This window comes from Myodes glareolus, chromosome 3 (assembly GCF_982192425.1).
Source record: "Myodes glareolus chromosome 3, mMyoGla1.1, whole genome shotgun sequence".
Lineage (NCBI taxonomy): Eukaryota > Metazoa > Chordata > Mammalia > Rodentia > Cricetidae > Myodes > Myodes glareolus.
Window position 1 is genome coordinate 104,119,400 of NC_142028.1, and position 21,210 is coordinate 104,140,609.

Here is a 21,210-nt window from a genome sequence, read left to right on the forward strand (position 1 = left end):
GAGGATTCCCTGAAACTCAAGCACCAACCCAACAAACTGAACCAAGGAGACCTTGCTTTGTCGGGCTCCCCTTTCCACCTTCGGTAGTGTATGGCTGAGCATTGGAGGTGGCCCTTGCTGAAAACTAAACTTCAAGAGAAAACCCCTCCAGACAAGGGTGCCGTTCATCAGCACTCTGAATGAGAGCAGTCACCCGGGCGTTACAGTGGGACTAAGCATGATCAGGGGACAAACGTGAAAGGAAAGAAACTGAAGAATTCCTTGCCAGCCTTGGCAGCCTTGCTAGGCTGCACATGCGACTGAACCCCAAGAGAAAAAGGCCATAGAGCAGGTCCTTCTTTTCATAGCACAGACACCGAGGAAACCCACTGCTGCTGAGGAAATAGCGACACGCAAGATTAAGATGCACAGTACCCCAGCCCCACCAATCCTTCCCACTCTATCTGTCAAAGTTCTTGCAGAATTTGAGAAAAACCACACCAGGCATGGCCCACTCAGTGTTCAAAGATGTTCATGACAAAGTAAGTGGTTACACCCAGACGTGTTTCTGGGTCCATTTTTAAATCACTTCTCTCTGGCACATACATCCCCATACATCTTTTGAGCATGGGCAAGCCGTGAGAGGTGCTGGGAAGAGCATCTTGTCTGCTGTGATGCGTGACCTGAGGGCGTGATTGGAGCTAGGTTAGTCTACACGGGTTTGTTTCTTCCGCACCCTCGTCTACTTTCCTGCTCTGCCCCACGCGGTTTGAAAGCGTGTTTGATCTTTTTATTGCATAGGCCTCAGATTGATCTGAGCTCAAAGGTGGATCCCACACACACGCCACAGCTAGCCAAAGAAGCCCCAGGGAAATTGCAGAACCTCCCTTTGCCACTTCTGGGTACAAAACACATGATCTGGGAACTTCTTGAGCTTGTCTTTCTTGCAAAGTAACCCCCTTTAGGCTTAAGGTTGCAGGGTCCTAACGGGCACCCTCCCCATCTGCTTAGTGCTCAGAGAAAACTCCCAGCAAGCCAGGAAGTGCCCAGCATCTGCAGGCTGGGCCACCACCAGGCCACACCTACCTACCTACCTACCTCCTTCATATCCTTCCTTTCTCTTTTCTGTTCCTTTTCATGCTTGCTTTGACCTGCTCCTGTTCCTGGTCCCCAGAGTGTCTTTCCTTCACCCTTTTCTTTCTACAGTTTACCACAGAGATTAAACAGAAGCCCAAGTTCAACGCACTTGCCAGAATGAACAGCTGCCCGTTGCCTCATCCTTCCCATTCCTTGTGGCGTCTGAGTTAGTCAGTTCTCCGTCACAGTGACAAAGATTTGTTCTCGCTCCCGGCTTCAGAGCCTTCATCCCTCATCATCTGGTCCCTTACCTTGGGACCAAGGGGAAGCAGAACATCATGGCAGTGGAAGCCTGTGACAAAGGCGGGCACTACTATGCTTTGGAGTGCCAGGAAACAAAGAGAAGTAAAGGGCAAAAGCTAGAATCTGGTTATTCCGTACAAATTGAAGATGCCCCCCCATGCCATGTCACCTGCCACAATGTCACCACCTCCACTGGCCTACCGTCAATGGAGTAAGTCACGGATGAGGCCAGAAGAGGCGCTCACAGACACAGTGGGTGGCTAATCGCCTCGCTATCACTCACCCAATCAAGTCGACCATCAAAATGAGCTATCATGCACTCCGAGTCACATTCTAACCTACTTTCTGCTTCTCATTCCACCCCCACCCCCCATGCCTGGAGAGCACAGTTGTGCAACACACTCATGGCCTAGACTGACACCTTTGTACAATAGGAAATGTAGGTAAGGGCTGGCAAGATGTCTCCACGGGTAAAGGTGCTGGCCACCAAGCCTGACAACCTGCCTTCCATCTCCAGGCCCCACATGGTAGCCTCTGATGTCCACATGTATGCCATAGCATGCATAGGCCTTCCCCAGTTTAAAAAAAAAAAAAAGTTTTATAAATGCAATGGGTTGAAACACAAAATAAATTTAAATCCATGAGCTTATAATGATGCTCAAAACACATTTAAAAAGGGGGGTGGGTGATTAGGTTAGTGGCCAGTGAAACTCTGAGCAGAAATGACCCCATCCTGTGTCACCTTCATACAGGCCTGTATGTGTTCTATCACATCATTCTAACCTGTCATGATTCCCATACAGGGGGAAAGGAGAGGCCTGGGTGCTCACCTGCCATGCCTAGCCTTGGAGGACGCACTCTCCAAGAGAAACATTTTCATTCGATTTGCTTCGAACTTTGAAAACACAGAATAAGATCCCCCGATAATATGCTGATAGGTAACACAGCCAACAACAACAACAACAACAACAACAAAAGCCCAGTAGACAATTGTGGGACTGAGGATATTTTGAGAAATTCATCATGCTGGATTCTAGGCAGTAATCGGTTTAAAATGAGAATCTTTTGTAGCTTGAATGTTCCCACGGAAGAAAATCAAAGATTAAAAGAGGGAGATGTGCCGCGTCCCCCTCACCGCTACACTTTGCATGCCTCTTTTGTGTGCTTACCGCATGCATTTGGCCATTAATTACGTCAACAACGAAGGGGAAACGAGGTGCTTCACTTGTGGCACAGCTGTTTACAGTGATTGCTTTGAGCATGGTATTTTTTTTTCCCCAGCACCTTTTCCCAAAGTGTCTCATCACCAACATGCTCGGTTGGTCATTCTTTGCCCTAAATCCCCAAATGAAATCAGTCGCCGCGGCCTTCTTGCTTTTGTTGCAGCTAACTCCGCTTCTCTGGAGAGCTGCGGTGTCTGTCCCTGACTCCTGCAAGCTGCAATAATGGCAAAGGCTTGAAACCCAAAGTCAAGTCGAAGGATGGCTGGGCTGGGCTTTCCTTCCCAACCATTGTCTGGAGCAAATCTGGGAGGAGCATCTAATTCCAAAGCAGCCCTGGTCTCACTGGGGATCTCAGTGGTCATGAAGGGAGATGCTTGATGTTTTCATGCATTTGTGAGCTCTCGGGAGGGGAGAAAGAGGGCCAAGTCACACCCTTCCCCTATGGTTCAGCAGCTTGGAGCTTGCAGCTCTCTGAGAACCGGGCTGAAGTGTCCAAAGAGGTAAGAAAGTGCCCTCCACATAGGTTGAAAGACACTGGGGATAGATGGGGTCTGTGGCCCCTGCTGTATTGCAGCCTAAGCGGAGAGGCCACAGCCCTACACTGACAATCCTTCCCCCTACCCCTCACTCTGTCTCTTTCCTGCCACTTTCTCTTGCTTCAGGGAGATTCAGAGAAAAAGCTTCAATTCTCCACAAGATTGCCAAGAAGAAATGCCAAGTGGATGAGAATGAGCGGCAGAATGGGGCTGCCAATCATGTGGGTAAGTGAGCGATATCCTTGTCCTTCCCTGGTGGGTCGGGGGGGTGACACAGAAAGACAGGACCCGGTGTGGGCACCCCTGACTCAATGCCAGCTCACACCCTTCCTCAGCAATGAAATGAGGTCCCTCTTCTCCACCTGGAGCCAGGCAGGAATGGGCATGTATGTCACCAAGGGGACACTAAGAAAAGTCCTTGGGGAGTAGTAATTCTAACCAAATCACCAAGTATTCTCTTCGAGAGGTTACAGGCTCTTGACTTCAGAAAAACCACCAAAGAAAGAAACACAGCCAAGTCATTGTTTAGGCAGTGGTGAGAGTTCTGCTTCTGTACCCTTAACTGGTGATTGGATTGTGTATCTATGATACTGCTCTGTGCACCACCACCCCCAAATTACCACTCACCCCCAACAGAATCCTTCAGAGTCCATGCCATTTCCTCTTTCTAAAAAAATCAGCAAGATCATGACTGGGGAGGTGGATCAGCGGATAAAGTGCTTGCTGCATACATGTGAGGACCTACGTCCAAATTCCCAGCACTCACGGAAGTGCTGGATGGGAGTAGTGACCCCACCTGTAATCTCAGCATTTAGAAGCCAGGGACCGAAGATTCCCCAGGGCACAAGAAACTCTGCCTCAGTGAATAAAGTGGATATCAACCTCTGGCCTCCATATACATGTGCTCAGGTATGCACCCCCCCTACACAAACACACATGCATAAACACATGTACACATCTGCTCACACCATACACATATACACAGGCCCAAAGAAAATAAAGTTAGGCAAAATCAGTCTAGGTCTGTCTTGGCTGACTTCTCTAGAACTCCTGTGTGACCAGATTGTGACATTCAGGCATCTTATTTTAACTTGGGGCATCATGTTCCCTTTCTCCTGTCTGTAACTATAATATAGCTCTCAATTCCAAATTCAGACTAAATTTAACCTAATCTGGATCCATGCTGTAAACGAAGCTATTGCCCAAGTGACTAAAATTATCTGCAGACAAATCTCAACAGTTTTGCCCTCAAAATACTCCATAGACGACTTCCTGCCTCTCCTACCATCCTGAATTCTAGCCCAGGCAAGAATTCAGCCAAGGAACAGACAAGAGTCAATTGGTGAATTTATGAAGAACGTGGACAGGAATCAGTTCAAATGTGGACCAGGATTGGGCTATGAATTACAAGGTTTCGCCTGACCCCCTCTGCTTCCCTGGGCACATTCTCTAAGAAGGAACAGAGGTCAAGTTTTGTGTCAAGGTCAACAGGGAAAGTTATTGCCTGGTTACGCTCTGGTTATTGCGTGTGAGTTTTGGGTTTGATTCCAAAGGCTATTTTTTTCTACTCCAGCTGTTGGTTTTTCTTTTGTGGGACGAAGTAGCTTGGAACAGAAGATTTTTGTGGCTGGGTTCACTCCCAGACCGACTCTTGCGGACTGGTGACTGGAGACTCGGATTTAATCATCCGTGACGGAACTCCTAGGAACTCCACTGCCGACAGGACCAGCAAAGGGCGTGGCGATCAAAAGGAGTGTGTGTGGAAATCTATGCTTTCCAAAGTAACCCCGGGATTTAGCTCCCTATTGTCTGTTATAGTAAATACTGTGGCTACAGACACACATTCAAGTTAGAGGTTGTGTCTGCCAGGAAGGCTTTTATTTCTCTGCGTCTCTCCTGGACCATCCAAACCTCCTGTGGATCCTGTGATTCTGAGATCAAGTTTGGCCTCGACAATCTGCTACTGGGCATGTGTGAGGTCTTTCATGTCCCCCAGATTCTTAGCATGTTTTGGTTTAAATAACTGAATGAAACATACTGAGATCACCCGACATGGCTACAGGCAGCAGGACATCCCACACCATTGACCAGAAGAGTCACTGGTGGATGGGGAGAATCCGAATTTCCATACTTTCCTGACCACCATTTGTGCCTCAGGACACCCCAACCGAACTCATGAGCATTTCTTTAGGATCTCCAGTACTTAACTGCTTCAAACCAAACATTCTGTATGTAGTTGTGATCCATCCAGTATAGGTGCAGGGGATGGAACCCAGTTCTCGGAAGGAGTAGTGAGTGCCCTTGACTGCTGAGCCTTCTCTCTGACCTCAATGAAAGACCCTCTACTTCACGGCCACTTAAGGTCCAGTCGAACCTAATGGGGCCCAAACACTGGCCACATGGAGGTGCTTCTCTTAGCCCTGAAAAGAATATCTTGCAAAAAGGCCATTGCGATGACAGAGATCCATATCCTTCCTTTCTGGCTTGTCAGCTCCGCCACGGCTCTGTTCCGTGTGCTTTCTGTACACTTTCCTCCCTCTCTGCAGAAGGGGCAGTGGGGGCAGCAATAGTAATGGTGGTGGTAGTGGCTGTGTTAGCGGCATGGAAATTCTACAGGTGAGGAAACAAATGTCACAGAGGTTGAGGCGTTTACTGAGGGTCACGGAGTGTAAGCTGTGGAGTGAGAAACACAGGCCCATTTGGTTTCTACTGTCACAGCATCCCAGGGCCTGACCAGGGCCTTTGAGTCTCTTCTGCTTTCTCAGGAAAACATGACTGCACATGCTGATCTATGACCTCTCTCTCTCTCATCCTCTCTCTCTCTCATCCTCTCTCTCTCTCTCTTTCACTCTCTCTCTCTATTTCTCTCTCACACTCACTCTCTCTGTCTCTCCCTCTTTCTCTCTCTCTCTCACTCCCTCTCTCTTTCTCTCTCTCTCGTTCTCATTCTCTCTCTCCCTTTTTCTCTCTCTCTCACTCACTCTCTCTCTTTCTCTCCCTCTCTCTCTCTCTCGCTCACTCTCTCTCTCACTCACTCTCTCTTCTCTCCCTTTCTCTCTCTCATCCTCTCTCTCTCTCTCATTCTATCTCTCTCTCATTCTCTCTCTCTGTCTGTCTCTCTCTGTCTCTGTCTCTGTCTCTGTCTCTCTCTCTCTCTCTCTCTGTCTCTCTCTCTGTCTGTCTCTCTCGTGTCACAGGCTTGAGCCTTGTTTCTTGTCTCAGCTCCCCCTTGCTTTTCTTGGAACAGGACACCCAGTGCAGAATGTGCTATGAGTGTTCTCAGGATTGTAAAAAGAGACAGGTGGCCAAATCCTCCTTCCGGGTGCCCCCCTCCTCCCCTCCTGGCACTGGCAGTTTTGTAGCGTGGAGACTGGGAGTATTAGAACTGAAACCAGTGCCCGCCTGGCCATCAGCCACAATGAGCCATTCAGTTCACAGAGGAGACATCCCAGCCCAGAGGAAGGGAGGCCTGCCGAAGATGCCAGGCTGAGGGTCATGGAGCATCGCCTAGGTTATGGTACCGTGACCAGTTGTCCCTTGTGGGACGGGGTGTGCTGTCACACTAGGGATCCAGTTATCTCACAGTCTGTATCTAAATGTCAAAGATATGTACTCGTGTCCTTGCATAACCCGTCACATATGGCGGCTGACAGGATCTCCAGTGGTGTCGTGTGTGGTGGAAGCCGGAGCATAAGGTCGCTCAAGGCAAACGGTGAAACCCTTTACCAGCGTCCAACACCAGCGCGGGTCTCAGATGCCTCCTCACCTCCCGTCAGCGCTGTCAGCGTTTTAGAACATTCCTTCCAAGACGACCCCTTTCGCCCATTGGTTCTGATCGTTCTCTTTGTGTTTAAATTTATGCCACAGAGAAAATTGAACTCCCCAACAGCACAAGTATGGAGGTGGAGATGACACCGTCGAGCGAAGCTTCGGAACCCGTACAGAACGGAAACCTCTCCCACAGCATCGAAGCTACAGATGCCCCGGTATGACGCCTGAGCATGAGAGAACAGTCTGCTTGGTGGCCCAGCTCCCGGCTGTGTGGCCACCCAGGAGCTGATTCGTGTATGTGTGTCCTTCCTAGGGCCTCACTTGGGGGAACTCTGTGTGCATTGAGCAAACATGCAAACTGTCTAAGGGCGAGAGGAAGGGCAAGTGTATCTGAGACTGGAGATGAAGAGGCACAGGCTAAACATGACCAAGCTTGATAACTGTGTCTTCAAAGGCAGTGCTAAATAACAGAAATAACACAGTCTTCGCTCCTCCCTGTAGATCTCTCACCTCAAGGGTTGAAAGTCAGACTCTTTGGTCCCACCCACTGCTCAACCACAACCAATGAATTGTTCCTCCTAGAAGTAATTAATGATGCCTAGCATTTATCCAACACCCACTACTTGCCTACACATGGTGCTAGATACTTTAAGAATGCCCATCCTCAGACCTCCCAGCTGATGGTACAGCCACCGGTGCCTCCACGGTGCAGCTGGGAAAGCCGAGCTGGGTGAGATGAAGTGATTAACTGGGTGACCTAGTTGTGAGGCATGAGCTGAGAGCCTGTCTCAGGTATGTCTAAATGCAGCACCTGGTCTGCTTCCACCATGAGCACTGCATGTAGGCCACGGCTGCTCACACAGTGGGCAGAACCATGTGGTGCTTACTAGATATTTGGGGCTTGTCCTGATCCAATAAATCGGAACTTCAAAAGCATGGGGCCCTAGCTTTGCATCTCATCAGGTACCCTCCATCAAAGTTCTGCGACAGGGGCAATCTGCCCTCTGGGGCGGGGGATGTGGGGGGAACCATGTTACTTCTTACCCATTGCCCTGATCTCTAAGAACAATTTAGAAGGAGAGTCTCTCCGTTTATCTGAAGAGAGCCCAACTCTGTCTGCCCTGTGTCCTCTGCCTTCCAGCTTCTCGCCCTCCTGCCCAGAGCCCTGGGCTGCCACCATGTCAGCTCAGCGATGATCTGGCAGAGAGGCTTCTGTCCACATGGATGAGCAACATGGGGTGGCAGGAGGCAAGCCCCAAGGACATCTGGCTGCCCTTGGGGCTGGCACGGTCACAGGTGTGCAGAGGAACACCTCCTCACCATGCCACTCCATCTGGCTGGCCGAGGGACATCTGTGTCCCTTTCAAGGGAGGACCTTGCTGCAGGGGAGCCAAAGACTTGCTGACCTCTGTCCACGGTGCTGCCCCAGGTCTCAGTGCCGGGAGACGGCACAGATTTGCGTGCTGTGCTGTCTCAAAAAGTCATTGCTGTCGCTGACTCCAGGGTGACCTGCTGGTGCGTTCCAAAGCCACAGGGCAAGTTGCCAACCTGACTGGGTGCTCCCTTCCTCCTCCTCCTCCTCCTCCTCCTTCTCCTCCTCCTCCTCCTCTTCCTTCTCCTTAAAGCACGGGTCCTGAAAATACTGCCTCATTGGTGCTATTGTGAGAGCTAAATGAGCCCTTGGCACTGATCCCCATGCTGTCCACTTACATCGGACGCCCAAATTTGCTGCTTAAACTGTATTCACCCTTCCTTTAAGTATTTCTTACAGGTAAACGTGTGTATACACAAGATATATTTAAGTCAGCCAACAAATGTTGGGTAGTTACTAATGTTCCAGAGTGATCATGGAGGTCTCTGTGCACTGTGCTCTGGAAGCTGCCAAAAAAAGAAGTTGATCTTAACTGGGGAAGATATGGAAACTGTGGGACATGTAATATGTTTGCTGGGCGTTGATGGACGGTAGGAAGTTGTCGCTCTGAGAGGAAAGAAATGGAATGGCGACCTGTGCAGGTATCTGAAAACTCATGTTTGTCGATTGCTGTACAAGATGGTAGAACTGGAGACCGGAAACCAATTTGAGGAGAGATACACGAGAAAGGGTAAACTAGCTTGAGGTCCTTCACCCACCCGTCAGATCAGAAGGCTCTCAGCGGTTCATCTGGATCAGACAATGCCCACATGTTCCAGCAGGGCTGAGACTGATGACCAGGGGGACATGGAGAGCCAGGGAGGGTGGGGGTAAAGGGGAGTACAGCGGCCCCTGGAAAGCCCCGCTGAAGAGGTATCCTTCAAACTGAGTGCGAGCCTCTGGAAGGAGCCTGTCAAAGGCATGGCACCGTGAGGGGAAATGAGTCCCGCTTGTTTGGAGACAGCATCCCTGTGGCGGCAGCAGTGAATTGTCTGAAAGCTAGCCTTCAGACAATGGGATGTTGGTTCTTATTGGGCAGAACCAAGTCACTGGGCATCCCAGATGTGACTGGCACTGCCGGAATGCCCCTGCAACTGCATCCAGACTGTATTTAAAGCAATTGTGAGGCAGAGAGGTGCCTGGGGGTTTGATGGAGGGAAAAGATTGCTGGTGCTCAGATCAGTGCAGTAGACCTGGGGGAAGAGATAAGTGCCCATCGTGAAACGTGCTGTATGTTCAGTCCAGGTCTCGGGAGTGAGGAGCCTTGAAGGATTTAGGGAGCCACGGCAACCTTTGGATGTTTTTCAGGAGGATAGCTCATCTTGTTCAAGAAAGAAGCAGGTGGCTGAAGATGTAGGTTGGTAGTAGAGCACTTGCCTAGCACGCACAAGGTCCCGGGTTCCCTCTCTGGTACCACAAAAATAAGGGGGGATGGTAGAATAGAAAAAGACAAGACACAAAAAAAGTGAGTCAAGAACACAGAAGCTAGACCCAGCAATACCACTTTGAGGTATATACCCAAAGGATGCTCAATCGTACTGCAAGGACACGTCCTCAACTATGTTCATAGCAGTATTGTTTGTCATAGCCAGACCTCAACCAAAGAATGGATAAAGAAAATGTGGTATATTTACACAACGGAGTACTACACAGGAGAAAAGAATTGTGACATCTTGAAATTTGCAGGCAAATGGATAGAGCTAGAAAACATCATATTGAGTGAGGTAACCCAGAACAGAAAGACAATTGTCATATGTACTCAGTCATAAGTGGTTTTTAGACATAAAGCAAAAAAAAAAAAAAAAAACACAGCCTACAATTCACAATCCCAGAGAACCTAGACAACAATAGGACCTTAAGAGAGACATACATGGATCTAATCTACATGGGAAGTAGAAAAAGACAAAATCTCCTGAGTAAATTGGGAGCATGGAGACCATAGGAGAGGGTTTAAGGGGAGGGAAACAGAGAAAAATATATAGCTCAATAAAATCAAAAATAAAAATAAAAAGAACACAGAAGCTTAGGGATTATTGTGTTGGAATCCGTAGGCCGATTTGGCCTGTTGCCTGTGTCTATGTGACCCAAAGGGCTAGAATGGTTTGTATATTTCAAAAATGTTTTTGTGAAAAAGGGAAGCAGGAGCATATGGAACAGGGACCATATGGACCCCAAAGTCTGAAATATTTAATGTCTAGCCCTTTGTGGAGTGCGGGGGAGGGGTACTGCTTGTGCCCAATATAGACCATCTGTAGTCTTTAAAGAGAAAGCTCTCCTATACCGACTTGGCACGATCCTTGGTGTCTGTTGTTAAGTGAAGAGGCACTGTGCCAAGTGTATCCTAGATTGTGAGATACAACGGGAAGCTGATGCAGAAGGAAAAGAGGGGGATCAGCATGCAAGCCTTTGCTTGCGATGCTGCTGGAGACATTAGCTGTGTCAGTTACTTCCAGAGACTTTCGATATGTCCCCTTCTGCAGGTTTTGCATTTTGAACCAAATAATTGTGTTGCCTAGGCAAAAAAAAAAAAAAATAGGGTAATAATAATAAAAATAATACTGGGTTAAATTAGGAACAGGGATGTTGCTTGGTAGGTAACATGCTGTTTCAGAGCTAGAATTGAGAAGCTATGACAGAAATTAACCATAGCAAGTAAACAGGAAAACGGGGGTGAGGGTGGACACTGTAGAGAAGGCTGAGGTTTCCAGACTAGAAAGACTGGATGGTGGGTTGAGCTAGGTTTACAACTCCAGGGCAAGAAAAAGCAAGATTGGCAGTCAGCGCTCTCTAGCCTCCTCGCACAGATTCGCAGAAGTGACTCAGCGTCTCTGCTTTGCTAGTTCTGTGTCTTTCTAAGTTGTGTATTTTTATCAAGTTCCGTGACAAGCGAGGTTTGCGTCCCCATTTAGTCGTGGAATTCTGAGCCCATGCTGCACACCCATTGCTGGTATTCTCCGAAGACTTTAGCCTGTCTCCTTAATTGCCTGATATATATATATATATATATATATATATATATATATATATATATATATATATATATATATAAAACACCTCCACTTACAAGTTAGTTGATCTCACCTTGACACCTTGGCTCAGAAGTTTCACCAGCACAGACATTCCATGGCCCATGACTGGGAGGAGCATCTGAAAAAAATACCCTCATGGAGCACACAAGCCCTGTGCGGCAGAGTCCCTGCTGCGTGCTAATCCGTGCAACTGCAGAGGAACGCAGCCTTTTCTACACTTGAGTACTATTCTCTTCTCTTCACCTGTCCTCCCAGTGCTAGACAGAGAAGAGGACCAGAGCTGCCGTAGATCTGCATCCCATCCACATTTCCAGTGTGGATAGTTTCCCCAGGCATAGACAGACACTAACCTTTTCTTACATTTGAATTTTGGCAGTCTGAGGAGAGCTTGCCTAGTGCCATGTGAGGGACCTCTGGATAAGATCCCTGGAACTGGGGATTTGAGGGGACCACCTAGCTGCATTTTAACTTTGCCAGTTTAGACAACACCCAGGTATTGGCCCTTGGCCACATGCCCTGTGACGCTGCCTCTTTGCTGCAGCTGCATGCTCACTATTGTGATGCAGCTAAACCCTGCAGATACACTCAGCAGAGTTAAGGATCTAGCTAAAGAACTCCCTGGTTTAAATTGTGCCTGCTTTTTTTTCTTTGAGATAGGGTCTCACTATATAACCATACATAGCCTGAAACATACAGAGATCCACCTGCCTCTGCCTCCCTAGTGTTGGGATTAGAGGTGTGAGTGATCATGCCTGGCAGTGCACCATAAAGCAATTATTTTCTATGCTCAACTCTGATTTGATTTTGCCTGAGATTTCTCTGTCCTTAGGATTGCCTTAATTGTTCTTGTTTTAGTTGTGACCCAGGTACATCCATGGGTAAGGCAATTCATGTAAGAAAATTACATCCTTGGATAGAAGACTGGATGGATGGATGGATGGATGGATGGATGGATGGATGGATGGATGGATGGATGGATATGAGGGTGGATGGAAGGGTGGATTGATGGGTGGGTGGATGGATGGATGGATATGTGAACAAATGGATGGATGGATGGATGAATAGATGGATAGACAGGCGGATGGATGAACGAATAGATGTGTAGGTAAAAGGCTGGATGGGTGTATGGATGGATGTGTGAATAAATGGATGAATATGTAGATAGATGGACAGATGGATGTGAGAATGGATGTGTAAGTGGATGAATGGATGGATGGATGGATGAATGGATATGAGGGTGGATGGATGGGTGGATTGATGGGTGAGTGAATGGATGGATGAGTGGATGTGTGGATGGATGGATGGATGGATGGATGGATGGATGGATGGATATGAAGGTGGATAGATGGGTGGATTGATGGGTGGATGGATGGATGTGTGGATGGATGGATGGATGGATGATGGATGGATGGATGGATGGATATGAGGGTGGATGGATGGGTGGATTGATGGGTGTATGGATGGGTGAATGGATGGATGAGTGGATTGTGGATGGATGGATGGATGGATGCTATGCAGAATGGAAAACAGACATACGGTCTGTATAATGCAGGCTCTTTTCCTACTTCCTAACCTTATAATTGGAGTATTGCCATACTATGTTAAGGCTGTCTTCTTTTCATTTTGTAGCGGCTCTGATGTACTTCTCCTTAGGGCTGCCTCCCCTTAACTCAATAGAGTTTTCAAGACCTGCTTCCTCCAAGCCCCACTGGGTGACTAAGTAAAGGATAAATAGAGAAAATGTAGTAGAGGTGGCTGTGTGCTTAAATTTCTCCCTTTAAAAGAAAAGAATTAAGAAAAGAATTAAGTGCTTAAAAATATCTCCTGCTTCTTAAATTTAGGTTTCCAAGGGTGCTTTAGAAAAACAAAGTACCATTTTCAAAGTTTGTCATTTATTGTAGATGGGTGCTGCTGTGATCCAGGGCTCCCTGGACAGATTTGACAATGCAAGTGGCTCAGACTGTCAGGTGTAACAGGAATTCCCAAAATTACCTAGACAGGTGGTGCCTGGAATCCATATTTTCTGTTTCTTCTTAAAAAAAAAAAAAACAAACCTATTACCCTGAATGTAACGAAAGACATCTCTTTCCGTGGTGGTGAGGTCCAGCACAGGGTCCTCACACTGTCCTGCAAATCAGTGGGTATGCACATGGATGGAGTAGGCCAACCACTGCAGAAGTTCAGGAACAACTTCACTTTCACCTGCTAGTAAAATTGTCAATCTCCTGGAACGTCCATGGGGCACAGTGAGAGGATTCTATTAACCATGAGATGGTGGGAAGAGGCATGAACCTCCTATCAGCCAGGTCAGAGAGCAGTAATGGGAGAAGATAGCCAAATGTCACTGTGAAGGCAATGGGAATACAAATGATTCCCCAGTCCTTCTTGCTGGATGACTTTCTTCTAAAAGAGGCCATTTGTGTTAGAGAAAACCCAACAGCAATCACAAAACAGGCAAAGCTTAAGACCTTTTGCTGACTAGGCCATTTCCAGGGCAGATAACATTTTTCTGTCAGTTTTATTTTTAACAAGAAAATTGAGATCTGTTTCCTACAGCCGATGACCTGGATAATATTTACCAAGTACTTCAGATTCACTCAGAGGTCTTTTAATATATTTTAAACATGAAATATGATACAAATTTAAGACTCTTGAAAATCTTCATAAATTTGAATATTGACAAAGAATTATACCTTGACTGAGAACCATGCTGTTAAGAATTCATTCTCTAAGGAATTTTGAGAATATCTGTTCATCCTTCAAAGGATGCATTAGTAACTGACTATCAATAAAAGGATGGAAAACTTCATTACCACTCTGAGAAAAAAAAATGCCAGCATTAATATACTATTTCTATGACTAATTCTGATCCAATTGATAATGGGGCTAAAAAGGGGTTTACGATTATCTTCATGATTCTCCAGTTAGCTTCTGTGTGGATAAATCTTTTATGAGTGTGTCAGCAATCTTTATAAATCCCTGAAAACACAGCAAAGCCAGTTAGCAGCAAAGCAGAGAGCCATCTATCTTGTCTGTGGCTTGGGCCTCAGAATCGCGGAGACAAATGCACAGCGAAGAAGAGCACCTGCATTTCAATGAGACACTCGTGTGCTGTTCTGCGTGGTTGGAAATGCCCCTTGCCGTCCTGGAATGCTGTAGTTCAGACAGCTCTGTCACTCAAAGCAATGGATGTTGAAACCTTGGTTTTGCTTTAACATCTGGTACAAGATAAAGTTTTGGGCTTGCCACTGAACAGTGGAACCTTATTTTATATTTCATGTGCTAGATATTTGATGCTGGAAATTTTTTTCTTCTACATGTAAAGCAGGCCATATGATGTCATTATAAGGGGAGTGAATTCCTCCCTACAACCTGTAGTTTTTAAGGAAAACTGTTTTCTAGTTTAAGATCAGCTCTGTCAGTTCCGAAGGTCCACGCAGAAGGCCAGGCAAACGTCTCAGATGGTGCGTCTCTCCTAAAATGGGATGCAGTGTGACTCCATCTCCTTTCAGCTTCCTTTGTGTATAAGAAACAAGGGATAGGGACCTGGAGATTAAAGGCAGACTACAGAGGCCAAGGGATTTGGGGTAGAAACTATGAATGCAAGAGCAGTGAGAATCTCAGAACACAAGAGTAGGCTGTTCTAAGACTCAAACATGAGTGTTTAAAGGACAATTGAAAAGCAGATTAAGTTAAGCAAACATAACTTCTTCCAAAGCCAAAGCACGTACTCAGCAATAACATGCTGGGAAAGAGTAGATACTCATGCGGCCATCATACTATTCTATCAGGCCAACCATGAAGAAAAACCATGGATGTGGTGATTTAGTGTAAACTTGTCTTCCTCGTGGTTCAGAGGGTTACAAGTTTCTATCCTCTGATCAAGACTCTTTTCCAGGCTCCTTATTGAACCCTCATGTTACCTATCATCAACACATGCAGACCTGCAGGGACAGAGGGAGGCACAGAGGGGACAGAGAAGAACCAGGGGATAAGGGATACTCCAGGGAACCAGCACTTGAGGATCTCTTGTTACAAGGTGACCCTAATTACTTCCACAGAGTCCCCGTCCCCAAATACAGTTCCTTGGGTAGAGGAAGACTTGACATACTTACAGTGTTTTGTGTTCAGCCAGGACTTGATGCTTCCGTTTGGATAACAAGTTTTCCTACATGGCTGGTTTTCCATCACCTGCTCTAAAAAGTTTTCTTCTCCAGGACTTTCCTGGTTTTATTACCTCTTCATAGAGAAAGGCAGATGCATTTTATCCTTTGGAGGGGCAAAGTCCTACAGAGAACCATTCCAGAGTCCTGAGATGACTTCAAACATAACTCAGCATGCCTTTTTGACAAATCCAAAAGCTGCAGTTTTGAGATCCAAAAGTTCAGATTCCGTAGTGACTTGGAGATTTTAAGTTTGAGTCTGTGAAACCGAAATGAACAATAAGCCTGTAGTTAATGTTTATGTGGGTGCCATAGTTAGGGTTACCGTTGCTGTCACGAACACCACGACCAAGAACAACTTGGGAGGAAAGGGTTTCTTTCGCTCATAGTTCATGTAACAGTCCATCAGTAAAACCAGTGAGGGCAGGACAAGGTCCTGGAGGCAGGAGCTGACAGGGGTCTTCAAGGGTGCCGTTTCTAGACGTTTTCCCCATGACTTGTTCGGCCTGCTCTTTTATAGAACCCAGGACCACCAGGGATGGCATCACCCACAATGGTTTGGACCCTCCCCCACTGATCATTGACTTTGAAAGTGCCTTACAAGCAGATCTTATGGAGGCGTTTTTCTCAATTCAGGTTCCCTCCTTTCTGACAATGTTAGCTTGTGTCAAGTTGGCATAAAAGTAGCCAGTTGTAACATGAGGGCCTGCTTGTCAGGGTTTCTGTCCTGCCCAGTTTCTGTAGCCGTTTAGCCCCAAAGAAAATCACACAAAGGTCTCCATAAGATTATAAACTGATTGTCCCATTAGCTCAGGCTTCATATTAGCTCTTATAACGTATATTAACCCATTATTTCTATCTATGTTAGCCACATGGCTCAGTATCTATTTCAGCGGGGCAGGTCACATTCTGCTTCTTCCGTGGTCTGGGCAGGACTGGGGAAAGAGCTTGCTTCTTCCCAGAATACTCCTGTTCTCATTGCCCCACCTCTACTTCCTGTCTGGTTGTCTTGCCTACACTTCCTGCCTGGCTATCAGCCAATCAGCGTTTATTTAAAATATAATTGACAGATTATAGATGATTGTCCCGCACCAGACAGTGGGTCAGTCCTGTCCACAACCCATGCTAGTTGACAAGGAAGTCTGTGTGTGTTAGCCTCCATGAATTAGTCAGTACATTTTGTGGGAGGATGGAGCCAGTCAGTTTGCCCCATTTCCTCTACCAAGCACAGGTGGACTGGTGCTTATGTAAGCACGGGCACCCTGTGGAAATCTCTCGAGGAATTCTACTAGCCAGTCGGTTGTTGACCATAGAGTTGTTCACTGTTTTAAAGAGTCTTTGTGCATGTGGGGTAATGTTGCCTTGGAGAATACTAGCACTGGTATTGTTTTTAAGTCTGCACAGAGCTCAGAGTCAAGGTGTCACAATATTGTGAGTCTTACCATCTGTTTAGAAACTCAAATTCCGACAGAAAGTCCGCTCAAAGCTAACTACCTCCTGAATAAAATAGGGGTTCTCCTTGGGGCTGTGCAATTTCCCCTTTTTGTTTACGGAGCCCTCCATTTATCCATTTTATCTAAGAGAGAAGAAAGTTAGATTGTTGGTATCACTGCAGCCAACAAATGCTCAATAAATATTGGATGAGTGAACAGATGGGGGAAAATCCATTGCAGTTTTCCACTTTCATATCAAATAATTGAATTGTAAGGCTTTATTGTTGGAAACGATATTATAATTCACCTAATCAAATTTCTTTCTCCTAGAAGAAATTATTTTCCTGACTATATTTTAAGAGTGATAACCGTCATGGTTTGGATGTCTGCTGTGCGCCAAACATTGTCCTAAGGACTTTGCACGAATTATTTCAGGCGGATCTTCAATAACACCAATGTTGTAAAGGAATCTTCTAGAACAGAATTCCTATTTTAAACAGCTTTATGTCTGACTTCCTATTTCACGGGAACCACATGGAGAGTGAGGTCTGTGTTTACTGTGGCTTTCTGCAGCTGTCCCATCATTCGATAAGGTGCCATCAGGATGTCCCCTGGGAGCATCTCACAGGCCCCCTGCCCAGACCCACACACCTTTCACCAGTTCCCGTGGAGACCTACTCTGAGAGATGATGCATGTTACCAAAGCGCTTCTGTTATTGCTTCGAGCATGGAAAGGGAGGCAGGCAGTCCCAGGATAGCGAAGGTGCTGTTTTCCTGTGCAGTCTTCCTTGGGGACACCATGACCTTCAAACACCGAATGGCAGAGTCTGAAACTGACCCAGCTCCTGATTCAGCCCTTGCTGACATTAGTCCCAGGAAGGTTTATTATTGTAAAGGGTTTTATTCATTTTCTACAATGTTCCCTAGATACCCATTTTAAAGGTAGCGAAAATGGGATTATCCACTGTTACAGGAGTCTGGGGTGGCATCAGGTGATGAAGCCCACATAAAATCTCCTCGTTGGACTTGGCTGCCATGTTCCCCACTTGAGCAACCCGGGGAACCACTGGTGTGGAGGTGCTGGGTTTGAGAGCACGATATTCACTGGTGTCTACAGCACCTGCATTTCATTTTTTCAATATTTTGAAATGAAAACATATTTGCGCCATTTCTCCTTCCCTTTCCTTCCTTCAACATTTCGCATGTTCCCCACAAATACCTGACCTCTTTTTCTTTTTTTGTTGTTTCATATATGTGTGTGTGCATAAATCTATAAACACAACGTGCTCGGTTCATTCAGTGTTACTCGTATGTTTGTGGTTTCAGGGATGACCATTTGGTATTGATAACAGTCAGGGGGCTCACCCCTGGGGACGACTATCTCTTCTGCTCCCAGCTTTCTGCAGTGCCTGCTCCCAGCTTTCTGCAGTGCCTGTACTTTGTGTATGGGCGGGGCCCCGTGAGCTTCCCCTTCATATTAGCGACTAGCCAACACTCAGTGCTTTGGGATCATCTAGTTTTGCCTCTTCTTTTAAATGCAATACACCCTGGAAGCAGGAGCCCTAGATTGTTTTCATGATTAGCTTCATATTTAAAGGCCCTCGGGAATCTACAGATGACGGCAGAGGCTGCCTAAGAAATCTGGAAAGTGGAACTTGTGAGTCCTGACTCTGTCCCCTGCCTTCCCCATCTCACTAGATCTGAGGGCTAGTGCAACACCCATCACTTAGGAAGCTAGTTAGAGGTGGGGGAGGGGTCAGAATTTCTCTATATAGCCCAGACTGACCTTAAATACTGGGATCCTCCTGGCTCTGCCTTCCAGAGTCCTGGGATTAAAGGTGTAAACCCCCATGCCCTGCTGAGTAAGGTGTCTTCCTCTAAGATTTGTTTTATTTTTTTTACTCTCAGAGATCACAAGGTCCTAAAGATATAGTCACTAGCCTAGTTTTGCGCAGGACCCCAGCTGATAGCAAACCATGTTACGTCTTTATATCAAAAACCACTTGGATTCTTTCTGGCTTACACAGCTGTAGCCCGCTCTCCTTGCCGTGTTTCCTAGGGATGCTCTTCAGACACTTTAGGAGGCAAGAATGGGTCATCACAAGGTCAAAGCTGGCATGCCCCAACTCCAGGAAAAACTGACAACTCATCGCCCTGACCTCAGTGGCCTCTCGCTTGGGGTCAAGCCTAACGCAAGCGCTGTATCTCCTGCTCAGGCACAGACAAAAGGGGCCCTGAACTTGGCACAGCGTGTTCTTCCACAGTCTCTAGCCAGCTTGCAAGCTGTTGCCCATCGAGCCAGAGCGAGATTTCTTTGGCAAGAAGACAAAAAGAATTTCTTCTGAGGTATTCTGACAGCTTGCTCCTGAGGCCCCTCTCACGTGCATCCCAGGGATCCGGACCCTGTCACTTTCCTGCAACAGGAGCTGGTCCCATGAAGAGCGAAGTTTTCTGTTACTTTCCTGCAACAGGAGCTGGTCCCATGAAGAGTGAAGTTTTCTGTTGGCCCAGCTTAGAGCACAACCTGGTCCACTGCAGCCCTAGCAACAGCCTCCTTCAGTGCCATCCTTGGACCCTAGACAACGCAGCTAATTGTTTGCACTGGGCACTAGTGTGTTCAGAGCTTGGGCGTCCAAACGGACAATTATTTTCGGTTCTTCGCTGGCGGCGCTGCCTGCCTGGTGACTTTGGCAGACGGAGAAAAGAGCTAATCCGTAGGTTACAGGCAGAAGGGTTATTGATGAAATGTCACCATCTGTCGGTGTCATTAAAATGATATGAGTCACAAAGAGTTGCTTTTGTCTTTTCTCAAAAAAAAGGGGGGGCAGCTTGGCGCTTAGAGAGAGGTTGCTAAGTTGTGGATGGCAGCAGAAAGAGGAGTGTGGTGGATTCATCGGATAGGCTGACTGGTCTTCAAGAAGGCCAGTCCCCAGCTGGCTTAAACCCCCGACTTGGTATGAAATGCCATACCCCATGAAGACTGGCAGACTGGCAGACTGGCATAGTACGTTGACTCTCAGTGCCTAGCTCTTGAATATCGACCAGGTGTGGAAGGGAAAATCACCCGCTAGGTTACATGAGGAAGATCTCGTCGGTTGGAAACGTAATATGCCTCCAGCCTTCTTAGTCTTCACTGCCCCGTGGCACACAGATTACCACTCTTGTATCCAGATGGCACCCTAGGTACGTGAGCCCATAGGAGATAGATAGATGTCTCTGCGGGTCACCTCTCCTCCAAGGATGGCATGATGAGGACCAGGGAGGGAGTCCCCGGGAAAGGGTAAAGACAACGGGGGGTAGAATGGCTTCTGTGCCACATTAGCAAAGGGGTTGGAGAGGCGAGGTGTGTGCTTTGGCAACCAAACTGCGCCAGCTTCTTTACCTAATCCCCACAGTTCTCTCACATTTGTGTTTGAGGATTCTTTGTTTCTTTTCTTTTTTTTTTTTTCTTTTCTCTTTTGGTTTTTCTAGACAGGGTTTCTCTGAGTAGCTTTGGAGCCTCTCTCAGAACTCTGTCTGTATACCAGGTTGGCCTCAAATTCACAGAGATCCTCCTGCCTCTGCCTCCCAAGTGCTAGGATTACAGGTGTGTGCCACCACGACCCGCCTGGCACTTTGAGGATTCTTACCCACTGCCACAAACCTGTTATTTCCTGTCCTTTTCAATATGGCTTTTTTGTTTGTTTTGTTGTTTTGTTTTGTTTTGTTTTAAACCCCAGAGAAGGTTGAAGGGTGTGTTATTTCATAAACCATGACAGGCCTTTTGTCCATCCTAATGAGTGCCAGTAAAGAAACTAACAGTACTGTAGTATTACTGTGAATCTGTACACACCCATCTGTGATCCCTAGTTCAGTATTTCATCCCTTAAAACATCTGGCCCAAACCTTTCCCATCTGCCACTCCTTAGGGACACAGACATTGAAGGAGCCGCTGCTGCCGCCGCTGCTGCCGCCGCTGCTGCCGCGCCGCCGCCGCTGCTGCGTGTATGAGCGGTACTGGCTGGAAGCCTGCAGGAAGCTCTCTGTGCTCTGAAGGATGCATCACTGCAGGGGCACCTATTGATTTGTTTAGATTCAGTGCTCTGTCCTGTTGCTGCTGCTTCGTTTCTGAACAAGCAGGGTGGGCGGCAATGGGTGGTGTCACAGCGCCCTGCTAGTGACTCTGTGCCCCAGTCATGGACTAACGGTCATCCTGCTGGGCAGACTCACCTTGTGTCTGTCTGCCTCTGGGGCTCGAGAGCTGCTGACTGCAGCAGAGGCCACTGAAACCCAGGCAGCCAGCTGC

At 47.1% G+C, this 21,210-nt stretch overlaps 1 protein-coding gene across 11 annotated transcripts in view; it reads left to right on the forward strand.

Annotated features, from left to right (window-relative positions):
- The window catches only part of Slc24a2 (solute carrier family 24 member 2), a 243,885-nt gene that overhangs the window by 196,854 nt on the left and 25,821 nt on the right, over nt 1-21,210 (forward strand). For all 11 annotated transcript variants that reach the window (XR_015737574.1, XM_087904872.1, XM_087904871.1 and 8 more), the window contains 2 exons: nt 3,245-3,343; nt 6,986-7,104. Coding sequence is in view for 10 of the 11 variants with exons in the window: in XM_087904872.1 (XP_087760998.1) it covers nt 3,245-3,343; nt 6,986-7,104 (218 nt within the window). In the remaining variant the exon portion in view is untranslated. The remainder of the gene's footprint in view (nt 1-3,244; nt 3,344-6,985; nt 7,105-21,210) is intronic.